The following is a 27264-nucleotide window of genomic DNA, read 5'->3' as shown; positions in this document are numbered from 1 at the left end:
ATGGATTAAGTTGCCATTGAGCACTTCCTCCCCACCCTGTACCCCTGCAATTGGCTATCCATGATCATAAAGAGATTTCTAAACTTATGTAAGATAGCATCGATTTCACCCACACACAGCAGGCAGCATTGCAATAGAAAAAAGTCAAGATCTATAGGTTGCATCCCAAGTAGCACTAAGTAATTCACTCCAACAACGTAAGGATTTGAGATTGCACAACATAACTTTCCCTTGCTCTCCTCTGTCTCCACTCACCCTCTAAATCTGTTCTGGGGGTCCCCCCAACCCTGCAGAGCAGATTTGTGGGAGTAAGAAGTGAGGAAAGGAAAGTCCACTACCCAAGTGTAAATCTTTGCACTGACAGAAGGCTCTTCTTGGCTACAACTCTAAGTAACACCATCATAACTTGAAGTGATGACCATGTGCCCAGGAGTTTCTTATTCCTCTACACCAAATGGTGAATCCCACCACTTTTAAGAACTTAGTTATCTTTACATAGCCACTTCTAGCTGCTTTTTGTGAATTCTGAAGACAAACACCCTAAATTTAGTTGAGTCTCATAGGACTTGACACCTGTGCCTCAACCACACAAAAATAATTTACGGTGTCGCACTCTTAGTTTATGATTACCAAGGCAGGAATTTTCAAAAAATAAAATACTGAGTTGAGTGAGAACTGCCTCCCCCTTGAAAATCTGAATCTGAAAACGGTAAAAGCGAGGAAGGAAGATGCTCTCACCTATTTGCACTTCCACAGAAGCTGCCTACTCTGGCAGAGAAAACTTTACTCATCATAAGCTGCGGAGGAGAGCTGAAAGGATAAACAATAAAACTAATAATTCAGCTGTTCCAGTAAGAACTCCATGACAACAAGAAGGAACTGGAGGCATTAGCTCACCGTATATAGTGGATCTTCAGTGTAGAGCCTTTGTAACTCATTGCTACTGAACCAAACATCATCTCTCCCAACATGTTGACATCAGAAGCTGGCCTGGTGTACTAGAAGTAAGGAAGGAAAAACAGTTGCTTTCGCAAACTTTGCCATATACTGCTTCTAAACCAAGCAGCTTTTGAGTTGTACCGTTGTAGCACATTGAGTCCCAATGAAGTATTAACACAAGCAAGTGAAAACACAACAGGCATAGCATTACTGAATTACCAAAGTTCTACTGATTCTGCACAGCCACTACTAAAAGCAGGCAGAGTGAAAATGGGGGACATCATATTACAATCTGATTTTGAATACATTTTTAGCTGCCCCAATTTAACACCCCCCCCCCAAAAGGATATGTACAAGAACATGGAGCAAAAGAAGGTCTATTGAAACAAAAAGATATACATGTTTGGGATTTTAAAGCACCAATATATATAATATGCTAAATTTCATTTATTTATATTTACTCCCCCCCCATTGATTTTCTTTTGCATGTCTATTTCATCATTCACATAAAATCCATACCATTTTTAGTTTAAAGAAGCTGGTGTACAACAAACATGGGATATGCAGAATTAAAATGTACTAAGCATTTTATACTCCCTCCTCTTCAGAGAGCAGCTCTAGTGAGAATTTAGCCATTTTTCAGCGCAGTGCAACTTGTAACGCTATTCTTTTTAACTGCTTTTTTAAAAATGCAAATGTATTAAAGAAAAAAATAGAGGAAAATAAAGAAGGGAATAAGCATCAATACATCCATCTTAATTTATACATACAAATTGATACATGCCATCCAAATGCCTTTTTAAGTATCCAGAATTGGTGTTTACAGAAAGTACTTTCAAATCTGGCAAGGGCATTAAGGCCCTCATTACATAAATAGATGGTGAGGATTTATTCCCTCCAGGCCAAATGGAAAGTGATTCCTTACCAGATATGTAGCAAAACCTAAGACAAATCTGGTTTTCGATTCAGTTGACTTGGGGGTATGTATAGATGCCAGTTCTCATGTTCAGGTTACCTGATACTTAGGAATGTCTTCAGTGACGTTCTGCCTACTGTCCATTGAAGAACTACAGGGAGAAGCTGCACTGGCTCCAACAGTTGTTTGGCAGCCCTTGCCCCAAGTCTTCCCAGAAGCATCCTAGAGGAGGAAATATATTAATTCGTGGTAATGCAAAATCCCCATAATTTCTAAGCAACCCTGTAGCATTTCAGTGCAGAAAACATTGTCTCCATGTTAAAATGGACCCACTTGCACTTTTAATCCTGGTCATGGCTGTCTTCTTGATCTGCTAATTGGGTGCTTTCCAGATGTTGTTGCACCCCCAAATAACATCACCCCCAACCAGATGTTCGTTGAGGCTGATGGGAGTTGTAGTCCCAATATCTGTAGGGCACCAGGCAGCCAAAGGCTGCAGTACAGTGGTACCTCAGGTTACATACGCTTCAGGCTACAGACTTCACTAACCCGAAAAAAGTACCTCGGGAACTTTGCTTCAGGATGAGAACAGAAATCGTGCTCCGGTGGCGCGGCGGCAGCAGGAGGTCCCCATTAGCTAAAGTGGTGTTTCGGGTTAAGAACAGTTTCAGGTTAAGAACAGACCTCTGGAACGAATTAAGTACTTAACCCGAGGTACCACTGTATATGAACTCGACTTTTCTGGTTTCACTTTCCTGAATACAACCAAGCACTTTCATTGTGCTCAGACCCCCAAACCTTTCCTGTCTTCTATTTACACACAAAGCCCACGTGTGGGCTAACTCTTCATGGTGTCGAGGTCAGCCCAGGCTCCAGGGCCCAGAGACCTCCAGTGGCAGGCAGGGTGGGACAGGGAGCCCTGCATGGGGGGATGCCTCATTACCGTGCTCCCACAAAGTGGTGCATCTGGGCTGACAACCCCAGTGTGTCCCCCCAATGCTATGCCCCTGCAATCAACCCCTCTTCCCAGGGAACTCTGGGAATTGTAGCTCTGGGAGGAGAATAAGGGTCTCCTAGCAACTCCCAGCACCCTTCTCAAACTTCCCAGGATTCTTGTGAGGGACAGCCATGGCTGTTTAAAGTGGTAGAATACTCTTTTGAACATATAATGCAGATGGGGGCCTAATTTATTCTTTTAGTTTAAACTCATTGATTAGAAGGGCTGTGAGGGGGTGGGAGTGGGAAGGTGAGCTCATTGCCACATGCTCCTTGAGGTAAGAGCGAGCTCAACAAGCCATTGGTTTTAGAAGGTCAATAAAAACCCGAACTCAGTGAAAGCAGGAGCATAACAGGGTTTTCTCCTCCCCAGCCTCACACCTACTCCTTATCTGCCCCCATAAAGCACACAGGCCTTTTGCACATTCAAACCACCTATTTACATTCCTTTTGTAAGAGATTTTGCTTTGTACTACATTTAGTTAAGGGCTGTTAATCTAATCCCCCAATGTGACTGTCATTAGGGAAAGAGCAAAATTGTTGGTTGTCATGTGTTTGACACAAGCTACTGACAAGGGGGGTAGGGAGAGAAAAGCCTTCTGTAATGCGTTTGCCTGTGGGCCACCCACAGGAAAAGCCTGAAACAGAATTCATTAGCTGTACTTCATGATTAAGCTCTGCTTTTTACATGCAAGTAGCCAGCTTAGGCTTCCAGATAAACAAGCCCAATGGGAAGTTGGCTCAACCTGTACATTTGGTTGCTGCTGCTGTGAAGACTCTTTTTCAAAGAGTTCAGCAGAAAAAAGCCCAGCCAAGCGAGGAGTGAAATGGAAACCAGGGCTGGAATGGGTAGAAGTAATTTACATCAATCAGCCAAAGCTGAGACTTGTGTGTAAACTGTATTCAAAATGAGCTTTTATTCCAAGATGACATCATAGAGCCAGATGCATTGCACACCATATGTTTAAATCATATGGCTTCCCCTGCAGAGAATCCTGGGAACTGTAGTTTGTTAAACATGTTGGGAACTGCAGCTCAGTGGGAGAAAAAACTACAGTTCCCATGATTCTTGGGGGGAGGGGGCGCGCGAAGTCGTATGCATTAAATACATGGCGTGTATGCAGCCAGAGTTTGCATATAGACCTGTGTAGACAACCAAGTCTACGTACACCTAGAGGCAAAAGAGTGGAGTAGCAGGAAGAGGGAAAGATCTCAGGCAGGCAAGAGGCTAATTTTCCACTGAGACGTAAACAAAGAGAAAAGAATGGTGATGTTTGTATTCTTAAGCCTTAAGTAAAGGCGGGATATAAATAAATATTGTGATAATTGTGATTTTAAAAAATTGTGGTCATTTTCCTATTTTATTTTTATGGCTGGATAAAAGGAAGAAACAACAAAACCCATACCTGAACTGTTGTCTCATCAATTTTGTGGACTGCTGTGGAGTCAAACAAGACCTGTCTGCCCCGCCTCTCACAATCTTGATAGACTATCAAGCGAATTTCATTTAGGTCAAACCCTGAAGAGGACCAGCTGTGAATTGTAAATACAAGAAGGAATGAAGATAAATAGCCATTTATTCAAGAGACTTTTTCCATGGTGTGGTCTTGTGAATGTTAAAGCCACAAATGTTCTTCATACATTCACACTGAAAAGGTAGCAGAACAGTTGGCTATTACAACACGAGCCATTTCAAAAGTTAAGTCAAACCCCCTCTGGGGTCAAATGCACTTTAAAACAACAACCCTGGTTTCAAAAAGTGTTCATAAATAAATAAGGTTGGCTAAAGTAACTTAAACTAAGTAAAAAAGAAAAGTTTGCATTCTGTACATGTGAGACTCTGTTACATTTTCATTTAGTCTGATGAAGAGTTAATGTAAGTATAGACGGAAAATTCTGAAGAGTCGCTTTCCAACTTATAGGAATACCACATACATCTCCACATACATGCCTACATGTAATGTTCAGTATTAATGTGGGACGGCCACGGTAGTATATACAGGAGTTAACTGGAAAGCCACAGCTAACCCTAACCCTAGTATTAGCCGGGACAGTCAGTGTGGCGAGACATACCAAACCTCATTACTCAACTCCAGGTTTCTAATTTAAGACCCTTAATAAACCATTCAAGTGAAATTGCAAGTTGCCTTAAAAGGAAGAAAGAAAAACCACACAACAATATTGTCTAGGTAGCCCTTAAGACCTGGATTTAAAAAAAAACAACCCTAAAATTCTACTTGAACACATATAAAAATCACTTAAGCATCCTTCAGCATGCCAAGGTCCGATTCTGCCAGGGAAGAGGTGTAGCCACAAATCAAACTCTTTTTTTAAATAGCTGAATTCAGGACAGAGAGCAAAGCATCAGCATCCAATCAGAGAGGATATTGGACATTCACTAAGTCCAGCCCACAGGCAGGAAGAAAATACTTGACATCTGGCTACCCCAGGTTAATAGGTAGAACATTCTCTTTCCCTTCTGACAAATGCTTCCTTGTGTGTTTGGAGGCAGGATAACAAGAGTAGATGTGTATTACCACTTTTTTTCTATTACGGCATAGAGAAATTGTTACATATGGTTTACTGGCATGTACGAAAGAGTCATAGCTGTCTCTTCTATTATAGATGCCAATTATCAGTTCCTCCACTATCCACCATTTTCATGCAAATCTATGACATACAGTTCAGCTTGTTCATACAGTTAAAAAAACCAACAGGAGGGCTCTCACATTATATGCATTATAAAGCAACCTGAAATCTGACCAATACTATTAAACTTATTTTACCTGGTATTAGCAACAAAGAGCTCTAATGAACTCAAATAGGTAAGAAATAAGTAGATGTGTCTTCTAAAAGTAGTTTACCATCTTAACAGGCAAGACCAACTTGTGTATTCCTTGTTATGCATTTTTAGGAAGAATTGTTGATTATCTTTTGGGTTCAAATGTGCTCTTTTAAGTTTCCAATGAAAACAGAACTTGGATCTGTTTGCCAGTACCGTACCTTGAATCACATGGCATTGCCACCCTGCACTTTTGAAATGTACAAGACTTTAGAGCACATGGAAATATTTGAAAGGGCTGATACAGTGAAATCCTTTGCTGTTGCAACATAGAGATGTGCATTTTCTAGCAGAGGCTTCCCTTATGTATCATAGTTTCATTTCAGTACAGCCCTGACCCAGCTAGACCACACCTACAGGGTAGAGAAGGAACACATGCTATTAGGCAACGTTAATTTATCCTGTGCATGCAAAAGTTTTGGTCCTCTCCCAAAAGCGCTTTAAAAAGTAGGATTTTAAAGCTTTTTTTTAAAAAAAAGATATACCATATCTTTGAGGAGGGGGGAAATGGGTACCTTTCTTAGCCAAAAGGAAAACATTTAAAGTCATGTTTATTAAACTTTTTGCTTTCTATAGGCTAGCAATCCTCAAATGTTTGTGCATATTACAAGCAGCCAGCAAAGAGTACCAGCTTATACACTCCTCTTTGTCAGTGGCCTAAAATGGGTGGGAAACCTGCAGCTTCTCCAGATGTTGCTGCCAGACTCCATCAGTTCCAGTCAACATGATGATTCCAGTCAGGGATGATGGGAGCTGTAGTTCAGCAACATCCAGGTGTGCTACAGACGCTCGCATCCCTGGCTTAGAATCTCACAGGTGGCTGAACTCCTTGATTCCACCAACAGATTTTAACAATAAGAGAGAAGTCAAAATCTGTTTCTTTCAATATTATACCATACATGGCTCAGTATCTGCAAGACATCCAGCTCTGTGCTAAGGAAAGGTCACCAAACACTGTTCTCGGGTGACAAAATTATCTACATGTTGAAAAGGACTGCAGTTCTTTAGCCACTGAACACACTTCTAACACCAACCTGCCCTCTCCCTTCCTGGGCGTTTGAGTTTCTGAACATAACTATGGGTTTGTACTGCAATATTTATTACTACAGGAAAGTGGAAATCTGCCTCTTTTTCCAAGTTGCTTGTCTACCTAACTGAATACATACAACCTGCCTTCATGGTGAACTTCAACTTCAGAGGTTCAAAAGACAAATCGAACTATGTTTCTGGAGCTACCAACGTATGCCCACCCTACTGTTTCATTGCCACTTTATAGGTGCCACAAAATATCCATTCCACATTTGAAAGAAAATATATGTTTTAGCATGGCAACACCTACTCTTCACAACTACAGTGGTACCTCGGGTTACATACGCTTCAGGTTACAGACTCCGCCAACCCAGAAATAGTACCTTGGGTTAAGAACTTTGCTTCAGGATGAGAACAGAAATCGTGCTCCGGCGGCGCGGCAGCAGCAGGAGGCCCCATTAGCTAAAGTGGTGCTTCAAGTTAAGCACAGTTTCAGGTTAAGAACGGACCTCCAGAATGAATTAAGTACTTAACCCGAGATACCACCATATCTTGCATTTTCACTGCACTCCTATTAGCACCTGCTGAAAACATTTTATTTTAGACAAACATGTATTTTAATCTTTTCCCACTTGTTGTAAAGGTTTTTTATTTTTAAAATTTCTTCTTTATTTTCAGGCTTGCTTTATTTTTTTGTAAATTGCTTAGAGGTTTGATTGACAAGCAAGTGGTACATTAATTTTGTTAAATGATGAAGTGCTGAAGGTAGCATGTGTGTAAAATCAGCCTGTTTTGCATTGCCTTTTGAGGAAGCTATTCAAATTGTAAATTTTAAAGAATTTCACTTATTGCTAGCACTTTATTGGTAAACCACATCTGTAGCTCATAGGGCCACACATGGAGAATACTTTTTCAATCTCCTTATCTTAATATACGCAACCAACGCAGGCACAACATTTCAGTCAAACACTTCCTTCTCGCAGTTAGTTAGATTCCAACTAACCTACACAATAATTTGTTAGCATCCAATATGCAATATAGTTAAGATATTAAGAGTAACGGTCAAGTGATTCCCTGGAAGAAAGGTTAATTGGCTAAAACTGTGATGCCCCTTTTTAGGATTAGTCTTACTTTTCTCCTATGCAAGTTAGAACGCATAGTCTCAAAGTCCTCCCCCACCCAAATGCAATCTTTGATTTAAGCTTTCCTACCTTTTTGATAGCTTTCCAGATACTCCCTTTGAATAATTGGAACTCTTTTCCACCACAAGTGGTTTCTTAGCCTTATTCAACCTTGCCTTTGAAAAGCTGTTCTCCAATGTGGTAGAGGAACCACGAATCTCTCTTCCTTTTTCAGTCTGGTCCCCTGTGCTGTTCGACGTCTTTGGCGGGCCTCCACACATGTTGAGCTCAAAGGTATTCCCTCTCTCTTTTACACAAACACACATTCATCACTTCTTTGGAGTAGCAAGTGTGTACTGAAGAATGATCTACCTAGGGTCCTTCATTACAGTTCAGTATCTATTGGTTATCAACTTTCTCACAGGAGGGGGGGGGGGAATTCAACCAAGAATTGAACAGCATTCATTTGGGTTTCCTTCTTCTTCTTTGTTGTCGTCTTCTTTCTTTAAAGGAGTGGTCCTTGCTGCATCATGCATGGAAATATTCTCTATTCCAAAGGCTCACAATGCACTACATAACTTCATTTCAAAAAAGAAATAAGCACAACTTGTATATCCTTAGTAATCCAACCAATTCGCTGTCAGATGCAGTAGCTAGTAAGAGCTATGACTATCTTGCTTCCTGGTATGCTTCTGTAGCTAGCAATTATTTGATCACAAGACCTAACCAGATGGCCTTGGATATATAGAGAGAGGTTGCTTTCTCACTGACTCCCTAGTTGCAAACTTGTTTTAAAACTGGCTGCAACACCCTCCTAATGGGCTCATGTGAGCAAGTGTCATCTGACAGCTCTTAGCAACCTTGTGTCTCAGCACCATCACTTCCAATGCAAACAGGAACCTGTCACCAATGCCACAGGTTATCGGTAGGGAATGATTAACACAAAGGAAGGGACAGCGACCTCCCTACCTCCCACCCCTTAGAATGTTTGCCTTCTAGTGCTGATAATGTTGTAAGCAATTCCCATATAGTGCGAGATGATGATCAACACACAGGGGCTGGTTAAAGAGCACAGGAAAATTTTGAAGGCCTGGAGAGATTTTTAAGAGACACTCCCCCGCCCCGTCCTTTACACTTAAGTTACAGTCAAACACAACCAGTGTTTTAAGTCAACTGAGAAACACTGCAGATTTATTTTAGATCCATTATTGCTTTTCCCTCTGACACGAATGGACAGAAAGTTAAAGAATAAAGTCAGCACTTCATGCTGTTGGGACTACAACTTCCACCGGCCACAGGCAGGGTGGCCCATGGCCAGATAAGATGGGAGCTATAATAGGACAACAACTGGAGGGCATCAAGTTGAGAAAGGCTGCACTAAACCACACAGGGTGGCTATGCTCTACCTCCACTGTCAGAGGCAAGTGCACCTCTGTTTACTGGATGCTAGGAATCACAAGTGGGATGGGTGCCACTATTCTGCTTGCAGGCTTTACATAGGCAACTGGTTAACCACTGTGAGAACAGACAGATAGGCCTGGGGCCTGATACAGTATGGCTCTTGTGTCCTCCCTTCTCTTTCTTTCCATGCAAAAGAATTTGGAAGGCTTTGCTTCTGCTTAACCATGGGCAGCTGTTTAGTCCAAAATGACAAAATGTTGCTAACACCTATGGCTAGTTTGAAAACAAGCCAACTTGAACTCATGCAGGAGTACAGAAGGGGAAGGCATGAGTATGAGGTTTGCTACACCTCCTTCACTTTGCACTAATCTGGTTTAACATGGTGTGCAAACATGACCATTAGCTCCAGATTATATGACACTTTTGTTCCATTATATACTTTCCCCACATCTGCCCCAGATGCAACAAAACATGTCTCTCCTGCATTAGTCTCTACAGCTACAGAAGGTGCTACAACCTTCCAACAGTTTGACTTCACCCCCAAAGGCGCACTCCCCCACTGTCTCCCAAGACAGATGCCAACCAACTATTTTTTTGGTTGCTTTTCACAGAACTGTTACAAGTAAAGGTATACAGAATCTTTCACAATACCCTCAGAACATAGCTGTCAGCTTACAGATTTGAAAATAAGGGACCAGCAGCCTTGAAAATAAGGGACCAGCAGCCAAAATAAGGGACCTGCAGCCTCGCCTGTTCCAGGCACTCCAGTCTTCCTGTCCTCCTGCAGTCTGGTCAAACTCATGCTGGGTAGCTTCGAGAACACTGTCCAACCAACTTTGTAACCAGAGGTTCAACTGACTAGAATATGAATCACATGCACCACAAGGCCTATGCAGCCTCAACTTAAGATGGCTCCCCGGCCTGGCTTTGCACTGCAAAGTTTGCAGCAGCACGTGCAACAAAATGGCGTCCAGCATTCAAAAAACCCCTCAGCTTGCATTAACTAGTCACACACAAGGCATGCAAGCTCCACCCCCCAGTCGTTCTTAGACTTCTTATTGGGTGAGCAACACAGCCAAGCAACACAGTTGGAGCCTCCCTCCTCCCTGGCCAGCAGGGAGAGGAGCTGCTTCCTTTGAAATTTAAGGGACATCATTTAAGGGACATTTAAGGGACATCCATCAATAAGGGACAGCAGCGGGACTTGGCGCTGGAATAAGGGACTGTCCCTTCAAATAAGGGACACTTGACAGCTATGCCTCAGAATAAAGGGCATAAACAGCTGCAGCAAGATACCCAAATGTGCCCCTCACTGCACACACAGTATAAGGACCGCAACAACTAGCAACGTATCTATAATGGAATACAATTCAACAGCCTACAGACTTCCACAGTAACAGAAACATAAATGCTACCATTCCAATAGATGCATAGGCTATAAAGGGCTCATCACATTGATGCAAAGTTCACACTGAATGCAAAGCAATTGGGCCAGCATTGCTGATCTGTAACCCACCTGTTTAACTGTGAGGCAGCGTTATCAGTTTCTCACAAGGCCTATTGGTAAGCCACAAATACTGAGGGCGTGTGATTTACAGAGTCTAACTTTTGGTCCTGGGTTGAGTTACACAGGGGGAAACAGAATGCTGCTAATGAACTAAACTAAAGGGATGGAAATTTTGCACCTATCACAGCAAAAGAATTACGCAACAGGGAGGAAACAACTTTTAGTTTCTGAATAGGTTGTATCAGATACACATAGAGCCTACAATACAGGAAAAAGTGGCCTGGTAAATGTAAAGACCAGGCATAGGCAAACTTGGCCCTCCAGATGTTTTGGGACTACAACTCCCATCTCCCCTAGCTAACAGGACCAGTGGTCAGGGATGATGGGAATTGTAGTCCTAAAACATCAGGAGGGACAAGCTTGCCTATGCCTGGTATAGACACATGGGGGGGGGTACCAATTATGTCTGCCTACGCACAAAAGGATAGTTGCTCCAGTAAAAACTGCCATGAAGGAGGTAGGGGGGTGATGGAGCAATTTCCATAAATGCCCATTCCCTCTGCAACTCCCCACATCATGCCTCCCAAAATGTACTCCAGAAACTTGGGGGACTCTTTGGAAAAGTGCACTGGGGGGGCTCCCCTCTCTTTCTGGACATAGAAGCTTTCTCTGGGTCAGAGAAAGCAGTCATAGTAGGATACAACCCATAATTTTCAAGAGATAGACAGATTTTCCTGTCTTTCTTCCATCATGGAAAGCATGTGTTTTCTATGTAGGCACTGATCAGATCAAGACCTACTTAGCTTCAGCAAGATGGCTACACAAAGTTTCCTCAGATGGGGCTCTAGAATATTTTGCTATGCAGAAGTTAATAGCTGGTCATAAAATCCAATTACCAGTATGTCCATTTCCATCTTTATAGTTCTCCAATTACTACAGCTCTTGCAGAAATGCCAAGGAACCCTTCATGATCCTTTGTTTACATGTAAATCACCTTCAGAAGAAGGGCATATCCTAGATTTTCCAAATTCCTCTCAGCTTTGTGGGGAGCGGGAAGAGGGGAGAAAAAAAAAAAACACCTGAGCTTTATCTGTATGACACTTTGTTTGTAGATCATTGTATGCCATAAACCTTCTGAGGAATGAATGCTGTTCATCTTATGATCTAATGGAGCTGAGAAAATCCTGAGGGAAAATCCGACACCAGGACGCCTTCAGGATCACAAGGCAGCCTGCCAGTTCTAAACTGTACTGAACTGTTATGTATATTGGAATAGTTAATACTGAAGCTTTGAATCCCAGTACATTAATATGGGATCACAGGATCCAGTTTTGCAAACCAAGACTCAACAGGACCATTAACCCTCTATCACTGATGATTAAGCTTGACCAGCAAGCAGACAATGGTCACAGCACAGAAACAAAGAACCTTGTGACACATTAAAGACTAACAATTTAATTGTGGCCAGCTCAACTCCAGGAAGCAGTTAAATTTTCCTTCTCTCCCTCACAGACAACTGGCAACTTTCCTTCCCTACCTTACAGGACTCCTGTGCCTTTAAAGAGCTGTGGAATGGGTGTACAGTGGTGCCTCGCAAGACGAAATTAATCCGTTCCGCGAGTCTCTTCGTCTTGCGGTTTTTTCGTCTTGCGAAGCACAGCTATTAGCGGCTTAGCGGATTAGCGCTATTAGCGGTTTAGCGGCTATTAGCGGCTTAGCGGCTTAGAAAAAGGGGGGGAAGGGGAAAAACTCGCAAGAACTCGCAAGACGTTTCGTCTTGCGAAGCAAGCCCATAGGGAAATTCGTCTTGCGAAGCACCTCAAAAGACAGAAAACTCTTTCGTCTAGCGAGTTTTTCGTCTTGCGAGGCATTCGTCTTGCGGGGCACCACTGTATGTATGGCAGTGGCATAAATTTTCCTGGTATGAAGAGGCAGCAATGGGAAAAAACAAAACCACTTCCTGGGTTATCACACACATATTTAGACAGCCAGTGTGATGTAGTGGCTAGAGTCAGACTAGGACCTGGGAGACCAGGGTTCAAATCCCCACTCAGCCATGAAGCTCATTGGGTGACTTTAGGCCAATCACTGCATCTCAGCTTAACCTACCTCACTGGGTTGTTGTGGGGATTAAATGACAAGGGGAAAACCATGTATACCACTTTGAGCTCCTTGGAGAAAAATGAGGGATATAAATGCAATAAATAATAATAAATCATAGTTTAGAACCATGGTTTCCAATGTGGGGCAGTTTGATTTTTAAAGGGGGCAATTTGAGAATGAGTTATTAACAGTGAGTGGCCTTTTAGGCTTCCTCCACGTGAATTGGAGTTCACTTTTTGAATAATAAGAATTATATGTCGGGGGGATAAGGATTTTAGGGGTGCTTAGGTGGGGCATGGCCAAAAAAAGGTTGGGAACCACTGGTTTAGAAGGTACAGGAGCTCTTTAAGAAATACCGCATTTTTCGCTCCATAGGGTGCACTGGACCATATGGCACACCTAGTTTTCAGGGGGGGGAATAAAGGGGGGGAAATTACCCCCCCCCCAGGTCCAGCGGCGGCGGCAAGATTGCGCGCAACCTCGCCGCCCCTCCCGGAGCTTGCGGGGCTAGGGACGCAGGAAGCCCGAGGTTGGCAGCCATGCAAGTAAATGAAAACAAATTGATTCTTTTACACAAGAAGTAGGGAAGTGGGGGTAATAGTTCCAAGTCTGATTTGTTTTTAAACACACACACCTACATAAACACAGTCGCACACACCTGGAGGTCTTGAGAGACATATATATATGACAAGATCTTTGTCTTCCTTGATGTATCAATATGGAAGGCAAGCACAATTAAGGTCTAGCACCAAACTTCCCGCATCCATTTAATCTTTGCTGGTGCACAAAGCTGTTTTGCCAAAGCATTTGCTGTTTTCCAAACAAGGGGTGGGGTTCAGCCAGAGTCATTGCATTTCGCATTCATTCTTCCTCATCTCAGATGATGCCTCATTTCACAGGGCACTTGTTCCAGACGGAACCATGTGATGCATCCAACTTCCAAGAACACAGTGCTCAGCAGAGAGGCTGCCAGGACATAACCAACTGAAAAGCTCTTTGCCAGACACAGAAATCTACCTTATGCCTTAATGTGCCTGCATTTACCTTCCCAACCCACCACACCTTTCCCTCAAGCCTCTACCATGTATTTTAAACGTATCATTTTAAAAATCAAAGCCTTTCTGTGACGGCAGAGAGCCCAGGTAATAGATACAATTAGCACCCACAGTCGTCGATTGCACCAGCTTCATTTTTTGCCCTTCATTACTAACTGATGTCATTGCCCAAGATTTCCCGTACAGCAGGCACAGGTCAGCTGAGTCTTCCTGAACACACCTGGGTTTGGCATCCTGATACATGGGCTTGGCTACATTTTCTGACTGGTGCTTCCTAGTTTGTTCAGCAGTTTCCATGTTCCTGTTTGTAGAGGAGTGTTAGGGGTTCTCTCTCTCTCTCTCTCTCTCTCTCTCTCTCACACACACACACACACACAGAGAGAGAGATTAATGTTGCTTCTGTTACCTGCTCAATGACCAGAAAGCACCAGCTTGATTAAAAGTACTGCTTCACAACTGTTTCAGTGATGCAGCTCAAAGGCCTCTTTAATAAAAGTAGTCAGCTAATAATTTTATTATTTATACCCCGCCCATCTGGCTGGGATCCCCCAGTCAATCTGGGTGGCTTACAGCATATCTAAAAACATAATAAAAACATCATGTGTTAAAAACCTCCCGATACAGGACTGCCTTCAGATGTCTTCTAAAAGTTGTGTAATTCTTTATCTTCTTGACATCTGAAGGGAGGGCATTCCACAGGGAGGGTGCCACTACCGAGAAGGCTCTCTGCCTGGTTCCCTGTAACTTCACGTCTTGCAGTGAAGGAACCAGCAGAAGACCCTAGGAGGAGGACCTCAGCGTCCAGGCTGAGCGATGGGGGTGGAGATGCTCCTTCAAGTATACTGGGCCGAGGCAGTTTAGGGCTTTAAAGGTCAGCACCAACACTTTGAATTGTGCTTGGAAACATACTGGGAGCCAGTGAAGATCCTTTAGGACCGGAGTTATATGTCTTGGCAGCCATTCCCAGTCACCAGTCTTGCTGCCGCATTCTGGATTAGTTGTAGCTTCCGAGTCACCTTCAAAGGTAGCCCCACATAAAGTGCATTGCAGTAGTCTAAGTGGGAGATAACCAGGGCATACACCACTCTGGCAAGACAGTCTGCGGATAGGTAGGATCTCAACCTGCCTACAGATGGGAGGTAGGAGACAGCTAAATTCAGTGCACTGCTATAGGAAAGAGGGCCAGCATTCAGTCTTGCGTACTGAGCCCAAAATGATGCTCTTACAACCAAAAGTGTGGCAGAGCAAGGATGGGCAAGGATGATGCAACACTAGCACAGCAGAGATGATGATGGCATCTCCTGGGGCACTATCTGCCAGTCTTTGGCATTCCAAATCAGTAAGTTTTTCTTAGAGAGATATCCACCAAGTAAGCCAAGCAGAAGGATATATATATAAATATATATAGCCATGCACACCAAAAACTATGGGTTAAAGTTTTATTTTGTAAAACCTTTATTTTGTAAAACTCCAAAACCACTTTAATATTATAAAAACAAATGTCACAGAATAGTGTGCAAGCTTTGGAATCCACCAGAACTCTTCATCAGGCTAGATGTTAAAGTGGAGATCACAGCACGAAAAAAGCTGGGTTGCTTTAGAACGGGAGCCAGCCTTGGGCCGGTCCACTGTCCCTCAGACCATGTGGTGGGCTGGACTATATTTTGAAAAATAATATATACAAATTCCTATTCTCCACAAATAACCCAGAAATGCATTTTAAATAAAAGAACACATTCTACTCATGTAAAAACACGCCGATTCCCAGACCATCCGCGGGCCAGATTGAGAAGGCGATCTGGCCCAATGGCCTTAGGTTGCCTATCCCTGCTTTAGAAGCTATAATGTTTGCATTGGTCAGAAGTTCATTTTTGTTCTATAATCCTAGAAGTGGCATAGCTTTGGGGACATGGCTATGCATTGTCACCAACATCGCTGCACTTCAGAATTTTCCACTACACTACTGTTTGCATCAAAATGTTTAAGCTACCATCACCCACTGAACAAAAAAGAAACATTAATGCACCACATCAAAGCACCACAAGTGAAAATGGATTTAGGAGACTCTGGGGAAAGGAAAGAAGTAGCCACAGAAGATGACATGAACCAGATCTTTGATTTGCTTAATAAATGTTATTTCATGGCTTGCCATTTGAAGACTAAGCAACAGCTGTGCTAGATAATTAGATGAGATTAAAAGAACAAGGGTTATATTATATAAGTTATATAATAATAATAGTCTCCCATTGGCACTATCCTCAGGTTAACATGCTTGTATAGGTGTTATTCTAACGTATGAAGAGGAATAGAATTGTCACAACTAGCACAATGCACGTAAGTCTTTGTGCAAGGAGAATGAAGAAAGGCACAATGCCTACCATTATAACTTTATCAGCATGTAACATTTAAAAAACCCCACTATAGAGTGATGTTTACATATTCAACTGGTGATGAATGCTAGGAAATCCTGCCTCCGATGAGATAGATGATAAACCGCAGTCCGGAAATGGCTTTACTGTTTTCTATACTCATTTGTCAAGGTATATGGGAGCTGGTAAAATTGCTGGAGTCAACTTACTATATTCATTTCAAAGGAGAAGATTTTTTAAAAAGGTTTATTGAGAAGGATGGAAGAGCTCGTTTTTATAGGTTGCACATGAGACGGAATAATTTTGCTACAATGAAAGATATTTCAATTTAGACTTAATGAGAATTCACAATATGAGTGGACATTTAGCAATCACATTGCAACATTATCTGATTTAATATTTAAACCGGAAATGGAGCATTAAAAGGCTATAATGGTTTCATCCTAGGTGTACAGCCGTGACACGGCCTTAAGCTGTCTCTTGTAGCAAAAGTGGTAATAGATTCCAGAGACAAGACATATCTATCAAAGGTTGAATGCAACCCCCCCCCATGAACAGTAGGGAAATTGCTTCTAGCATTGTTCTGCAAACACTTATGCAAGAGTCTGCAGACGCGTTTGTGTAATGTTATAATAGGTAGGTTCTATAGCAGCTCTCGTGCTTCCGCCTGTGTGACCTCTTGCAAAAGAACGTGTTTTGAGTTTGAGTTTAGTTTCACTTTTCTTGCACAACGTTCTGGTATGACATGTAAAATGTCATTCCAAGGTCAGTTTCACACCATACATTTAAAGCATATGGCTCCCCCTGCCAAAAAAAATATATTCCTGGGAACTGTAGTTTGCCAAGGGTCCTGGAAATTCTTGCTCTGTGAGAGGTAACCTCTTTATTGTCTGGATTTGTAAATGTCACCAGGGATGGTTATGGATAAGCGAGAGTTGCCTATAAAAGGTATGATGTAGTAGAAGTAGGAGCACCTCATGTGCAAAAAAACCCCGGTATGATGCAGGGGGAACTGAGGCAGCCAAATTAAGGCATGCTTACTGAATATAGAAGGTTCTGGTCTGGTGCAGAATGAAAAGAAATAAAAGGAATCTGGGGACTGTGGAGCAGGAATAGAATGAAGTGACTGCAGTACCAAGCTGAAGAAGAACTCCCCACTGCAATATTTTGTGGCAGTTAACTTGTAACTACAATAACTCAATTACAGTTTTATATCAAGAAAATAGGAACATTAGCACTGTATTTTATATTGTTGTTGTTGGCATCTGTCTGTCTCAAGAGACAATGGAGTGTGCTTCACGGGGTGAAGTCAAACCGCATGTCTCTTTGCCCAGGCATCTCGTGGCAGTTGCTGCCAGTTTTCACTGCCCCTGAATTAAGCTGATGATGTTTTAATGAAGTGTTTTACCATACTGTTCTCACTGAGACACTCCTGCTGTTATGTTGTGTTTCTTGTCATAAGGCGCTCTGAGATCCTATCTTGAAGTGGTTTAGAAATTATTTGAAATAAATCCAGGGAGAAGTCCTGCCTGAAGGCCTCCTGCTTTCTGCCAAAAATATGTTTCCAGGGTAACCAGAAGCAGCTCTCTCCTCTGAATAAAGTTCTGTGACAAAAACAACAACCATCTAAACCCTTTCAGTCTTAGAGAAGCTTAATGACACTTATGAATTCACTCATGCACCTCATTTAAAAAAAATAAAATGAAAAGCCCTTACCTAACCTCAAATACAGTGGTACCTTGGGTTAAGTACTTAATTCATTCCGGAGGTCCGTTCTTAACCTGAAACTGTTCTTAACCTGAAGCACCACTTTAGCTAAGGGGCGTCCCGATGCCGCCGCGCCACCGGAGCACGATTTCTGTTCTCATCCTGAAGCAAAGTTCTTAACCTGAAGCACTATTTCTGTGTTAGCGGAGTCTGTAACCTGAAGCGTATGTAACCCGAGGTACCACTGTACTTCATAAGCAATCAACATGTTATATAGATACTGAACTCTCTTGCAACCTAGCCTTCACGCAACCACCACTTCCCTTCCCTTAGTCTTTCAGGTTAGGGCCAATACTCAAGCAAAAGACACAATGGACCAGTGACCACCTACCTAGGTACCAAACCTTTGTTTTCCTCTTTATATCGTAGCTCACTTTGCTATATACAGAGGATACCATTGAGCGAACTCAGGACGCTAGGAAGAAACGTGCTAAGAGGAAGGCACGCTTGGCAAATCCACACCGTGGATCAACTCCCGCTCAGAAACCAATGTCCCCACTGTGGAAGGATGTGTGGATCCAGAATTGGCCTCCACAGTCACTTACGGACTCATTGCTAAAACCGTGTTTATGAAAGACAATCTTACTCGGCTACGAGTGATCGACAAAGAAGAAAGAAGATACAGAAGATACTTGATACAATACCAAATTGCACCCAGCCATGTCTCTCTCCCTATATTTTCCAGCAGTTGTTTTGACCACCACTTTCTCACCTATCTTTCCTAAAAATTTGGCAAGTTGCATACCTGACTCAAGGTGCTTCTTCATACCAAATTACTGACATGAAAAATCACAACGTGTAGAATTTATACTTTATAACAGGAACACAGTATAAATCCACACAGCCTTACATTTAGTATTGTTCCATAGCACAATTAAAGTAAGTAACAAGTAAGCAACAAAATTCATGTACGCTTTCTTCCCTTTTACCAGCAATGGAGTATTGCTAATTTTTAAATTTCATGCTGGCAGATTCTCTCTAAGCACTGCAGCATGACCAAAGGAATGGCTTGCAATCTACTGCCAACTGAATGAGCTCATTCACCAAAGCTAACATATTGTTACCGGCTAAGGATCCTGAACAGCAGCAATAAAGCATGTGTTCAGCTGCAAATCCTAGAAAGGACAGAACTGGAGTATTCAAAGCAGAAGCCTACTGTGTTCAAAACTTGCTAACACATATCCCAAGGTATTATTTAGATGCAGCAGTTTTAGCAAATTATTGAACACTGGTTTTAATATGTTTTCATTTTGGTTTTCAGCAGGAAATAAGTTATACCACAGCTGTGCCGCTTATATCACACATTTCCAAATAAGGATGCTGCTAAGGTGGAAATGCCTGTAGTCAAATTTATCAACCGTGCTGGACCAGGGTATAAAATCTAGGCGGCGAGCGGGTGGGTGGGTGGGAATACATTCCCACAAAATATTTCCATAAGCAGACATTCATGGGATCACTTTAAAAAAGGGGAAGTCTCACTAACTCTCTCTCCACCCGCAGGCTGCTCAAGACAACAGCAAAGACAACCTCAAGCTCCAAAAGAGAGATCTTGAGTAATATTCAGGATTTGTCTATGGACATGCAACCAAGTTTTGTTACCCGTGCACTGCATGCCTATCAATTCAGCTGAAGGAAGAGGGACCAGATTCTAGAAGACACAGATGTACATCAGATTTACTCAGGGCGTTGAGATACTCTCAGATGCTCCTAAAATCAGATACTAGAGCTCCACGCGATTCCATACATTTCAATCCTGCAAATGTTGCCTGAGCGCATGCTCGTCATCACCAGTTTGAACAGCTCACCACAACCAGTCTGTAGTATATTGTGATGGCATCACACCAAGAGAGCTTTTAATAACAGCACGTAGGCACAGAGATGATCCCCTTCACCTGCTTGCCAGCCTACTAGTAATTTTAAGCCCTTGTGAATGTATCAGAAGCCAAAAAGCTTTACGCCATAAAGTAAAAGCCAAACTATGTCAATCCCCCCACCCTTAGGAAGTGGGTCATCAACACTTTTCTAAATTGCCTATTTTACATTTGAACTCTCAACTAGTTCAGCTAGTCCAGCTCGATGACACAATCACAGTACTATGGAGTAAAGGTACTATGTGGCTAGGTGTTTAGTTTTCTTATTGTTACTAATGGCTCATTGCAAAGCAAAAAGATTTCACAACTGCACTAGAAAAGGACACTCAGCACAGCAGCTGATCTGCCTCTATAGGGCATGATCATGCAAGCTGTCCACTTCAGGCTGACATATGGGTCCTGCGGCCGAAGGAGCAAAAATTGGGCATAACCTTGTCCTCTGATAGGGTTCAGTTGCAGAGCATAGAAAAGAAATAACAGTAATAGTGACCCACCGTCTAGCAACAGGGGATGAGGGATAAGAGCTTCCAGATCAGCTTAAGCCAAAACACTTTTAGAAATTATGCACTCAGAACTGCACAGATGGCATGCCCAAAGTGGTTGTGTAGGGGATGCTGGCAACTTCATAGGAAACATGGAGAGGTGGCATGGAAGTCATCATATATCCATCTTCCTTAGCCTAATGCCTTCCGGATATATGGAGGGTACCAGACAGAGGAAAACTGCTATATAAGAATTGCAGCCAGAATGTGTGCAGCTAACTCCAATAACCTTCCAAGGACTCAGCAACGGTTATGGGGCTTTAATATATGCAACAGGATTCCCACTTGGAAACATCAAAAGGAATCAGGAAGGGAGGACGTCTCTACCTATGTTAAAAGTTGGCCATTTGACCTGAGGCTGCAAAAGAACTGCAGTGTTAACTCAGCATGATTAACGGAAAAGAGTAATCTGAAGGGGAGGGTATGTTACTTTGAGTGGTTTAGTTGGAAAATAAAACGTTAAAATGAGCAGAACTAGTTTTTGAACGGGGAGAAGGTGAAAAGCAAAGCCCCCAAACCAGTCCTTCTCCCTGCCCCCTTTCAGTCTTTATTTTCCCAGCATATTTAGCATTTCAAAAGGATAGGTAAAGGTAAAGGTACCCCTGCCCGTACGGGCCAGTCTTGACAGACTCTGGGGTTGTGCGCCCATCTCACTTAAGAGGCCAGGGGCCAGCGCTGTCCGGAGACACTTCCGGGTCACGTGGCCAGCGTGACATCGCTGCTCTGGCGAGCCAGAGCCGCACACGGAAACGCCGTTTACCTTCCCGCTGGTAAGCGGTCCCTATTTATCTACTTGCACCCGGAGGTGCTTTCGAACTGCTAGGTTGGCAGGCGCTGGGACCGAGCAGCGGGAGCGCACCCCGCCGCAGGGATTCGAACCGCCGACCTTTCGATCGGCAAGTCCTAGGCGCTGAGGCTTTAACCCACAGCGCCACCTGCGTCCCCATAGGATAGAACCTGGCAAAAGATCCTGGCAAAAGATCAAAAGGATAGAACCTGGCAAAAGATCCAGACATTACCCAGTCACAAGACCTAACCAGTCACAATGAATGGAATGGGATGTCATGTGAAAGTGTGCTGTCTACACATGTGATGTAATCGCTTTGGCCTTGACCAGCCTCTCTCACAATACAAGTGAACAGATTATGAAATGACTGATTTCTGAACCCTCTGATTATTCAGCAAACATAGGGAAAAGGGAACAGCAAATACACAGAAGTTTGGTTCTGTGGTTGTAGATTGCTGCTCCATTTGGTTCTCCACGTTAGCAATGAGACTAATTACAGGAAAGAAAAACTAATATGACCCCAAACTGCAATGGAGAAGCTCTTTTTATGAATGCAAGTCTACTGGGGAGAAAGTCACAGATGCAAGAAAATGATGATGCGAAAACACTAGGTTGTGTCTGAGTAAAGTACACATTGAAATCAATGGGCTTAATGATTAGCTTTCAATGGGTCTACTCTGAGTATGACTTAGTAAGGTACCGCCTGTAATGCTCAAGCAAATTGTTTTATTTTGCTTGTATGTTCAAAGCAGATAGAATAACTGAGCTTGTTCAGATCTCTAGAAGCAGAAATGAGGACTTGGTTTAGAAATATCCTTTCACTGTACAAAAGTGTGAAGTGATTCTGGTGATCATGGAGTCACCTCAATCCTTTCTGTCCACTCCTAAATATAAAGAGCTACCCTGAAAATAAGCGCTGAGCAGCCTAACCAGAGATGGTCACTGATGCATTCCTCCATGAATATAGTAATGTTTCCTGTTCTACTCTCCAACTGCTATTATAAGCTTCACTTTGTACATGGCTTGCTTCATACACAGAGATGGTGAGACCTGTAACCTGGAGGGCCACAGGGCTCTCCCTTCTACATCCCTGCTTACGTTCTACCACTACAGTGCAGTGCTCATTCCACACCATGCCCCATTTCCACAAGGCGGAGATCTATGAAACCTGCAGTTATCTCCATGAAGCTGTAATTCTCAGCATACGTAGGAGCATTCTGGCAGTACTAACATAAGGCAAGACACCAGTTGCTATCCCAGGAGTTGACAAATAGTCAACTCCTATCCCAGGAGTTGACAAATAGTCATACTGGGCTGTTTGCATGCTTCAATATGCATGTGTGTAAATTTGGCACACATACACTAAGGGCATACAGTAGTAAATTAAAAACCAAGTAGTCTAAACATCATTTGAAAACAAATTCAGAACCTAATACTGAATGCAATTTTCTCTCTCCCTCCTATTTTCACAAATGACCTACAGGAGAATCACATGGACTCTGTGATAGAAGAAAGGCAGAATATCAATACAAGAAAAATAAATATTAGAACTGTCAGCTCATCATGGGGCTGGCATCGTTTCATTGCTCAACAGATGAGTAGCACATGTCTGTAATGTTTTATGCTAAATCGCCTTAATGCTTACTCTCTGGCCACAACAAGGCATCTCTAAATGGCAACATCTAAGAAAACTGTAGAGAGGACTCACAAATGCTTAACATTATAAAATTGTTTTAAAACGGTGTGTAAGCTTTTAGGCTAGAGTGGGCCTAAGTTTTTCCTTAGGACGTCATTTTAAACATATACGTACTGGGGAGAGCAAATAGCAGAAGACTAACATTGTGCTGATTGTAGCCCATGTTATACAGCCCAATAGCTTGTGCAGCTTTTAAAACTGAAGGATTTAAAAATATTATATTGGGTTAAGAAACAAACATAAGAAGTGTCCTTAGAATGAAAGATGTTGTTTAAGACTCCTATCAGAAACATGTATGCATTGTATCAGAAGATACAGGGTGCAGTGTTTTTGAAGCCATACTAGCAAGTTCACGTAAGGCTACATTCCCAACTCCTAAAACATTTGGGAACCTATGGCCCTCTGGGTGCGAATGGACTCTCAATTCTCATTATATACCGTCAGCATGTCCAATGGTCAGAGCTATTAGGAACTGTAGTTCAATAAGATCTCCAGGATCATAAGTTTCCCATTCATCATACACTACTTACTGAGGACCGAAATCCTGTGCACACTTACAAGGAGCCAACCCCAGTGAACACAGTGGGGCTTAAGTCAAAAGGGGAATGTACTGCAGTGTGTTGTAACACATAGTACATATATCACAAGAGTATTATATTTGTGTTGCGTGCATCTTTCAAGACATTCAGAGCTGCAAGTGTCTTTTTCTGACCTCTTGGTTGAGTGAAGATTTGAATCAGGGTAAACTTCAAGTCCTACATCCCCTCTCTACATCACATCAACTTGAATAAAGTCTTTCCCCAACCTGAAGCTCAGTGCAGCAAAAAACCAACAGCATATTCCTAACCATGCCTATGAAGAATCAAGTCCTATGGAGCTCAAAGAGGTTTACATGCAGGGTAAGTGAATTCAGGACTGCAGCCTAAGGTACCTCAAAGCAGAGAGAGGTGCCTAAGGCACCTCAAATGGGAGAGCACATCCTAGTCTAAAGGCAGCCACAGGCCTGGCCCACCAGCTGCGTCGAGCACTTTACCCATGAGGGGAGGCTGTTACGAAACAGCTGCTGAACATGTGCAGCACGTCTTAACCATTTCAGAGCCATTTAAACATTAGGATCAACTCCATTCCTCGCGGAGCGCTGCATTCGCTCTGAGTCCCAAAGCGACCTGTAGGACCTGCAAAAGAAGCAATTTCTCCCCTCGCCTTTCGATCTGCAGAACGAGCCGACCAATGCGACCGCCGTGAGCGCCGGGTAATCCCGGTGGCTGCTGCATAAGCAAAAAGAGAAAGAAAGAAGAAGAGAGCGGGGCAGAGAGGGAGAGGGAGAGAGAGAGAAAAGCTGGATGCATAAGAGGAAAAATAACTCGAACAGAGGCGCACAATGCATGCACTTTGCTCACTCACCTGAACGCAGAGCCTTCCTTGGCCGCCTGACAAGGAGAAGCTGAGTTGCTGCTGCTGCTGCCGCCGCCGCCCCTTTTGTTAAACAGCTTCTGGAGCAGCGTGGGGGCCATGCTGCCGCCCTAAGCTTAGGGAAGCATGCGTGGGGAGCCAGGAGACACCTGCGCCAGGTCGCTCCGCTGGCCGCGGTCACGCGTCGCTCGCTACTGCTGCTGCTGCAGTAGCATCCATGCCAGCCACGATCTGGCCAGCCCGAGTTGCGCTTCCAGCGCTCCGCCTTGCCCCGCCGCCCCCTGAGCCGGCGCCTCCCTCTCTTCCCAGACAGGCATTAATGGAGGCGGCCAGTCATATGACTGGGAGCGAGCCAAGCGGGTTTGCCCGGCAGCACGCACAGCTCCCCCCTGCGGCCGGCTCGAGTTCCGCAGCCCCGCAATCCAAGCCTGGGAGCTTCCCGAACGCGCAATCCCCGCCCGGCGTTTTGTCATTGGATACTCGGGGATTTTTTGAATTATGGGGCTGGAGGAGACTCTTGAGAGTCCCATGGACTGCAAGAAGATCAAACCTCTCCATTCTGAAGGAAATCAGCCCTGAGTGCTCACTGGAAGGACAGATTGTGAAGCTGAGGCTCCAGTACTTTGGCCACCTCATGAGAAGAGAAGACTCCCTGGAGAAGACCCTGATGTTGGGAAAGATGGAGGGCACAAGGAGAAGGGGGCGACAGAGGACGAGATGGTTGGATAGTGTTTTCGAGGTTACCAGCATGAGTCTGACCAAGCTGCGGGGGGCAGTGGAGGACAGGAGTGCCTGGCGTTCTCTGGTCCATGGGGTCACGAAGAGTCAGACACGACTAAACGACTAAACAACAACAACAACACTGGGGGATTCCGAGCCTTCCCCGGGCGCACAGCAAGAGGCACGCTTAAAGGGACGCGGGTTTTCTCTTCTTTCCCTGGTCAGTCTCAGAGGGCCCTGAAAGGGCTGTCTTTGTATGGAAGCGAAGGGGATGCGAGATGATGGGAAAGAGAGGATGGCCTCCTTTTCACACTGTGGTTTCATATATGGCACAATGCAATATTTCCAGTTCCACGAAATCAACACACTCACAAGTACTACTCGTAAAGAAGTACTGCAAATGGAGGGAGATAAACTGAAATTGCAGAGCTTCGAAAAACTAAAAGACAAAGTGCGAGATTGGCTTCACTATTATCAAATAATGGAGGCATACAAATTGGACAAGAAAATTGGCTTCCAGGTGGAAAAATCAAAATTGGAAACAGAACTGTTAGATCCCAAAACTAAGATTCTGTCAAGAATGTATAACTTGCTGTTGAAATGGAACACTCAGGACGAAATGGTGAAATCTGCTATGATAAAATGGGCACAAGATGTGGGACACAACATTATGCTGGCTGACTGGGAACAGTTATGGACCACAGGTATGAAGTTTACGGCATGTAATGCCTTAAGAGAGAATATTATGAAAATGATATACAGGTGGTACATGACACCAGTCAAGCTCGCAAAAATATATCATTTGCCTGATAATAAATGCTGGAAATGTAAAGAGACTGAAGGTACATTCTTTCACCTTTGGTGGACGTGCCCAAGGATTAAGGCTTTCTGGGAGATGATTTATAATGAAATGAAAAAGGTATTTAGATATACCTTCCTGAAGAAACCAGAGGCCTTTCTCCTGGGCATGGTTGGCCAATTGGTGCCAAAGAAGGATAGAACTTTTTTTATGTATGCCACAACAGCAGCAAGAATACTCATCGCGAAGTATTGGAAGACACAAGATTTACCCACCCGGGAAGAATGGCAGATGAAGGTGACGGAATACATGGAACTGGCGGAAATGACTGGCAGAATCCGAGACCTGGGAGAAGAGTTGGTAGAAGAAGATTGGAAGAAATTTAAAGACTATTTACAGAAATATTGTAAAATTAAGGAATGTTAGAAGGATGCTGGAATGAAGTTATGTGGCTTTAGCTGTAATGTTATAAAGGGGTATTTAAAGATGGATTGTTAACAGGTGAAAATGTAAAGTTATAATATATTAAGATAAACTATTAGGATAAAAGCAAAAATGGAAAGGATTTGCTGAAATAATTAATTGAACTAGAATACAAAAAAGGGAGGTGCGAGGAGGTCAGGGAAAAAAGTAAATGAAAGTTAAGATATGGAAAGGTTGATTTGTTTTTAATTGTTTTTTATCTTTTTGTGTTTTGTATTTTTCTCTTCTTTTTCTTTTCTTTTTTATTATTGTAACTTTTTTGAAATCTTAATAAATATTATTTTTTTTTAAAAAAGAAGTACTGCAAATGTTAAAAGTAACTGGATTTTCAGTTATGAATCAGCAGCAGCCTCCTGCGAAAGAAAACCAGTGGATTTCAACATCAGTGGTTTAAATCAGTGCAGTTTGGGATGGTTCAGTCTGCCATCTTGATTCAAAGTACTGTCCAATTGTATCCAAATACAGACAAAAACCTGCTCCTTGATCTCAAGAACCATCATGCAAAATATGATTATGCTATCTTAGGAGGTGTCCAAACTCCACCCCCACCATAGCAAACAATCAGCCAAAATATATACAGTAGTAGATTATATCCCAGGTGAGACCAGCTCTGGTTTTTTCTAGGCAATCACCACTATAAAGGCCGATGTATTTCTTTAAATACATTTCTGCATCTTCTGAAGTTTGGCTTTGCTCTAAACATTTTCACATGCAGCCTTATCCTGTTTAGAAGCCACTGTTTTCTGTGCAGTTTGTTTATAGGAAAACGTATATAGCTGTGCCTATATGGGCTCAAGCTGGCAGCCCAAGCCTATGCATGTTTAGTAAGTTCGATGGTCACTTAGTTCAATGAGATGCCTTGAAAGTACTGTCCCTTAGAAAATCCTATTTGGATTTGTAACAACCAT

General features: G+C 43.0%; 1 protein-coding gene across 4 annotated transcripts in view; it reads right to left on the bottom strand.

Moving 5' to 3' along the window:
• Positions 1 to 24746, bottom strand: part of FNIP2 (folliculin interacting protein 2) — a 46435-nt gene extending 21689 nt beyond the window's left edge. Inside the window, exons 1-5 of one of the 4 annotated variants that reach the window (XM_079991367.1) lie at positions 24346 to 24746; positions 4258 to 4384; positions 1955 to 2077; positions 898 to 998; positions 739 to 810 (exon numbers count right to left, since the gene is read on the bottom strand). In XM_079991367.1, coding sequence (XP_079847493.1) covers positions 739 to 810; positions 898 to 998; positions 1955 to 2077; positions 4258 to 4384; positions 24346 to 24455 — 533 coding nt within the window. In that variant the 5' untranslated portion in view covers positions 24456 to 24746. Of the gene's footprint in view, positions 1 to 738; positions 811 to 897; positions 999 to 1954; positions 2078 to 4257; positions 4385 to 7933; positions 8632 to 24345 lie in introns of those variants that run through there. The other 3 variants (XM_079991368.1, XM_079991365.1, XM_079991366.1) reach the window with 3 other exon arrangements.
• Between the last annotated feature and the right edge of the window lie 2518 nt (positions 24747 to 27264).

The sequence above is a fragment of the Podarcis cretensis genome (assembly GCF_951804945.1).
Source record: "Podarcis cretensis genome assembly, chromosome: 9".
NCBI classification, from domain to species: Eukaryota; Metazoa; Chordata; class Lepidosauria; order Squamata; family Lacertidae; genus Podarcis; species Podarcis cretensis.
This window is presented reverse-complemented; position numbering and strand designations above follow the sequence as displayed.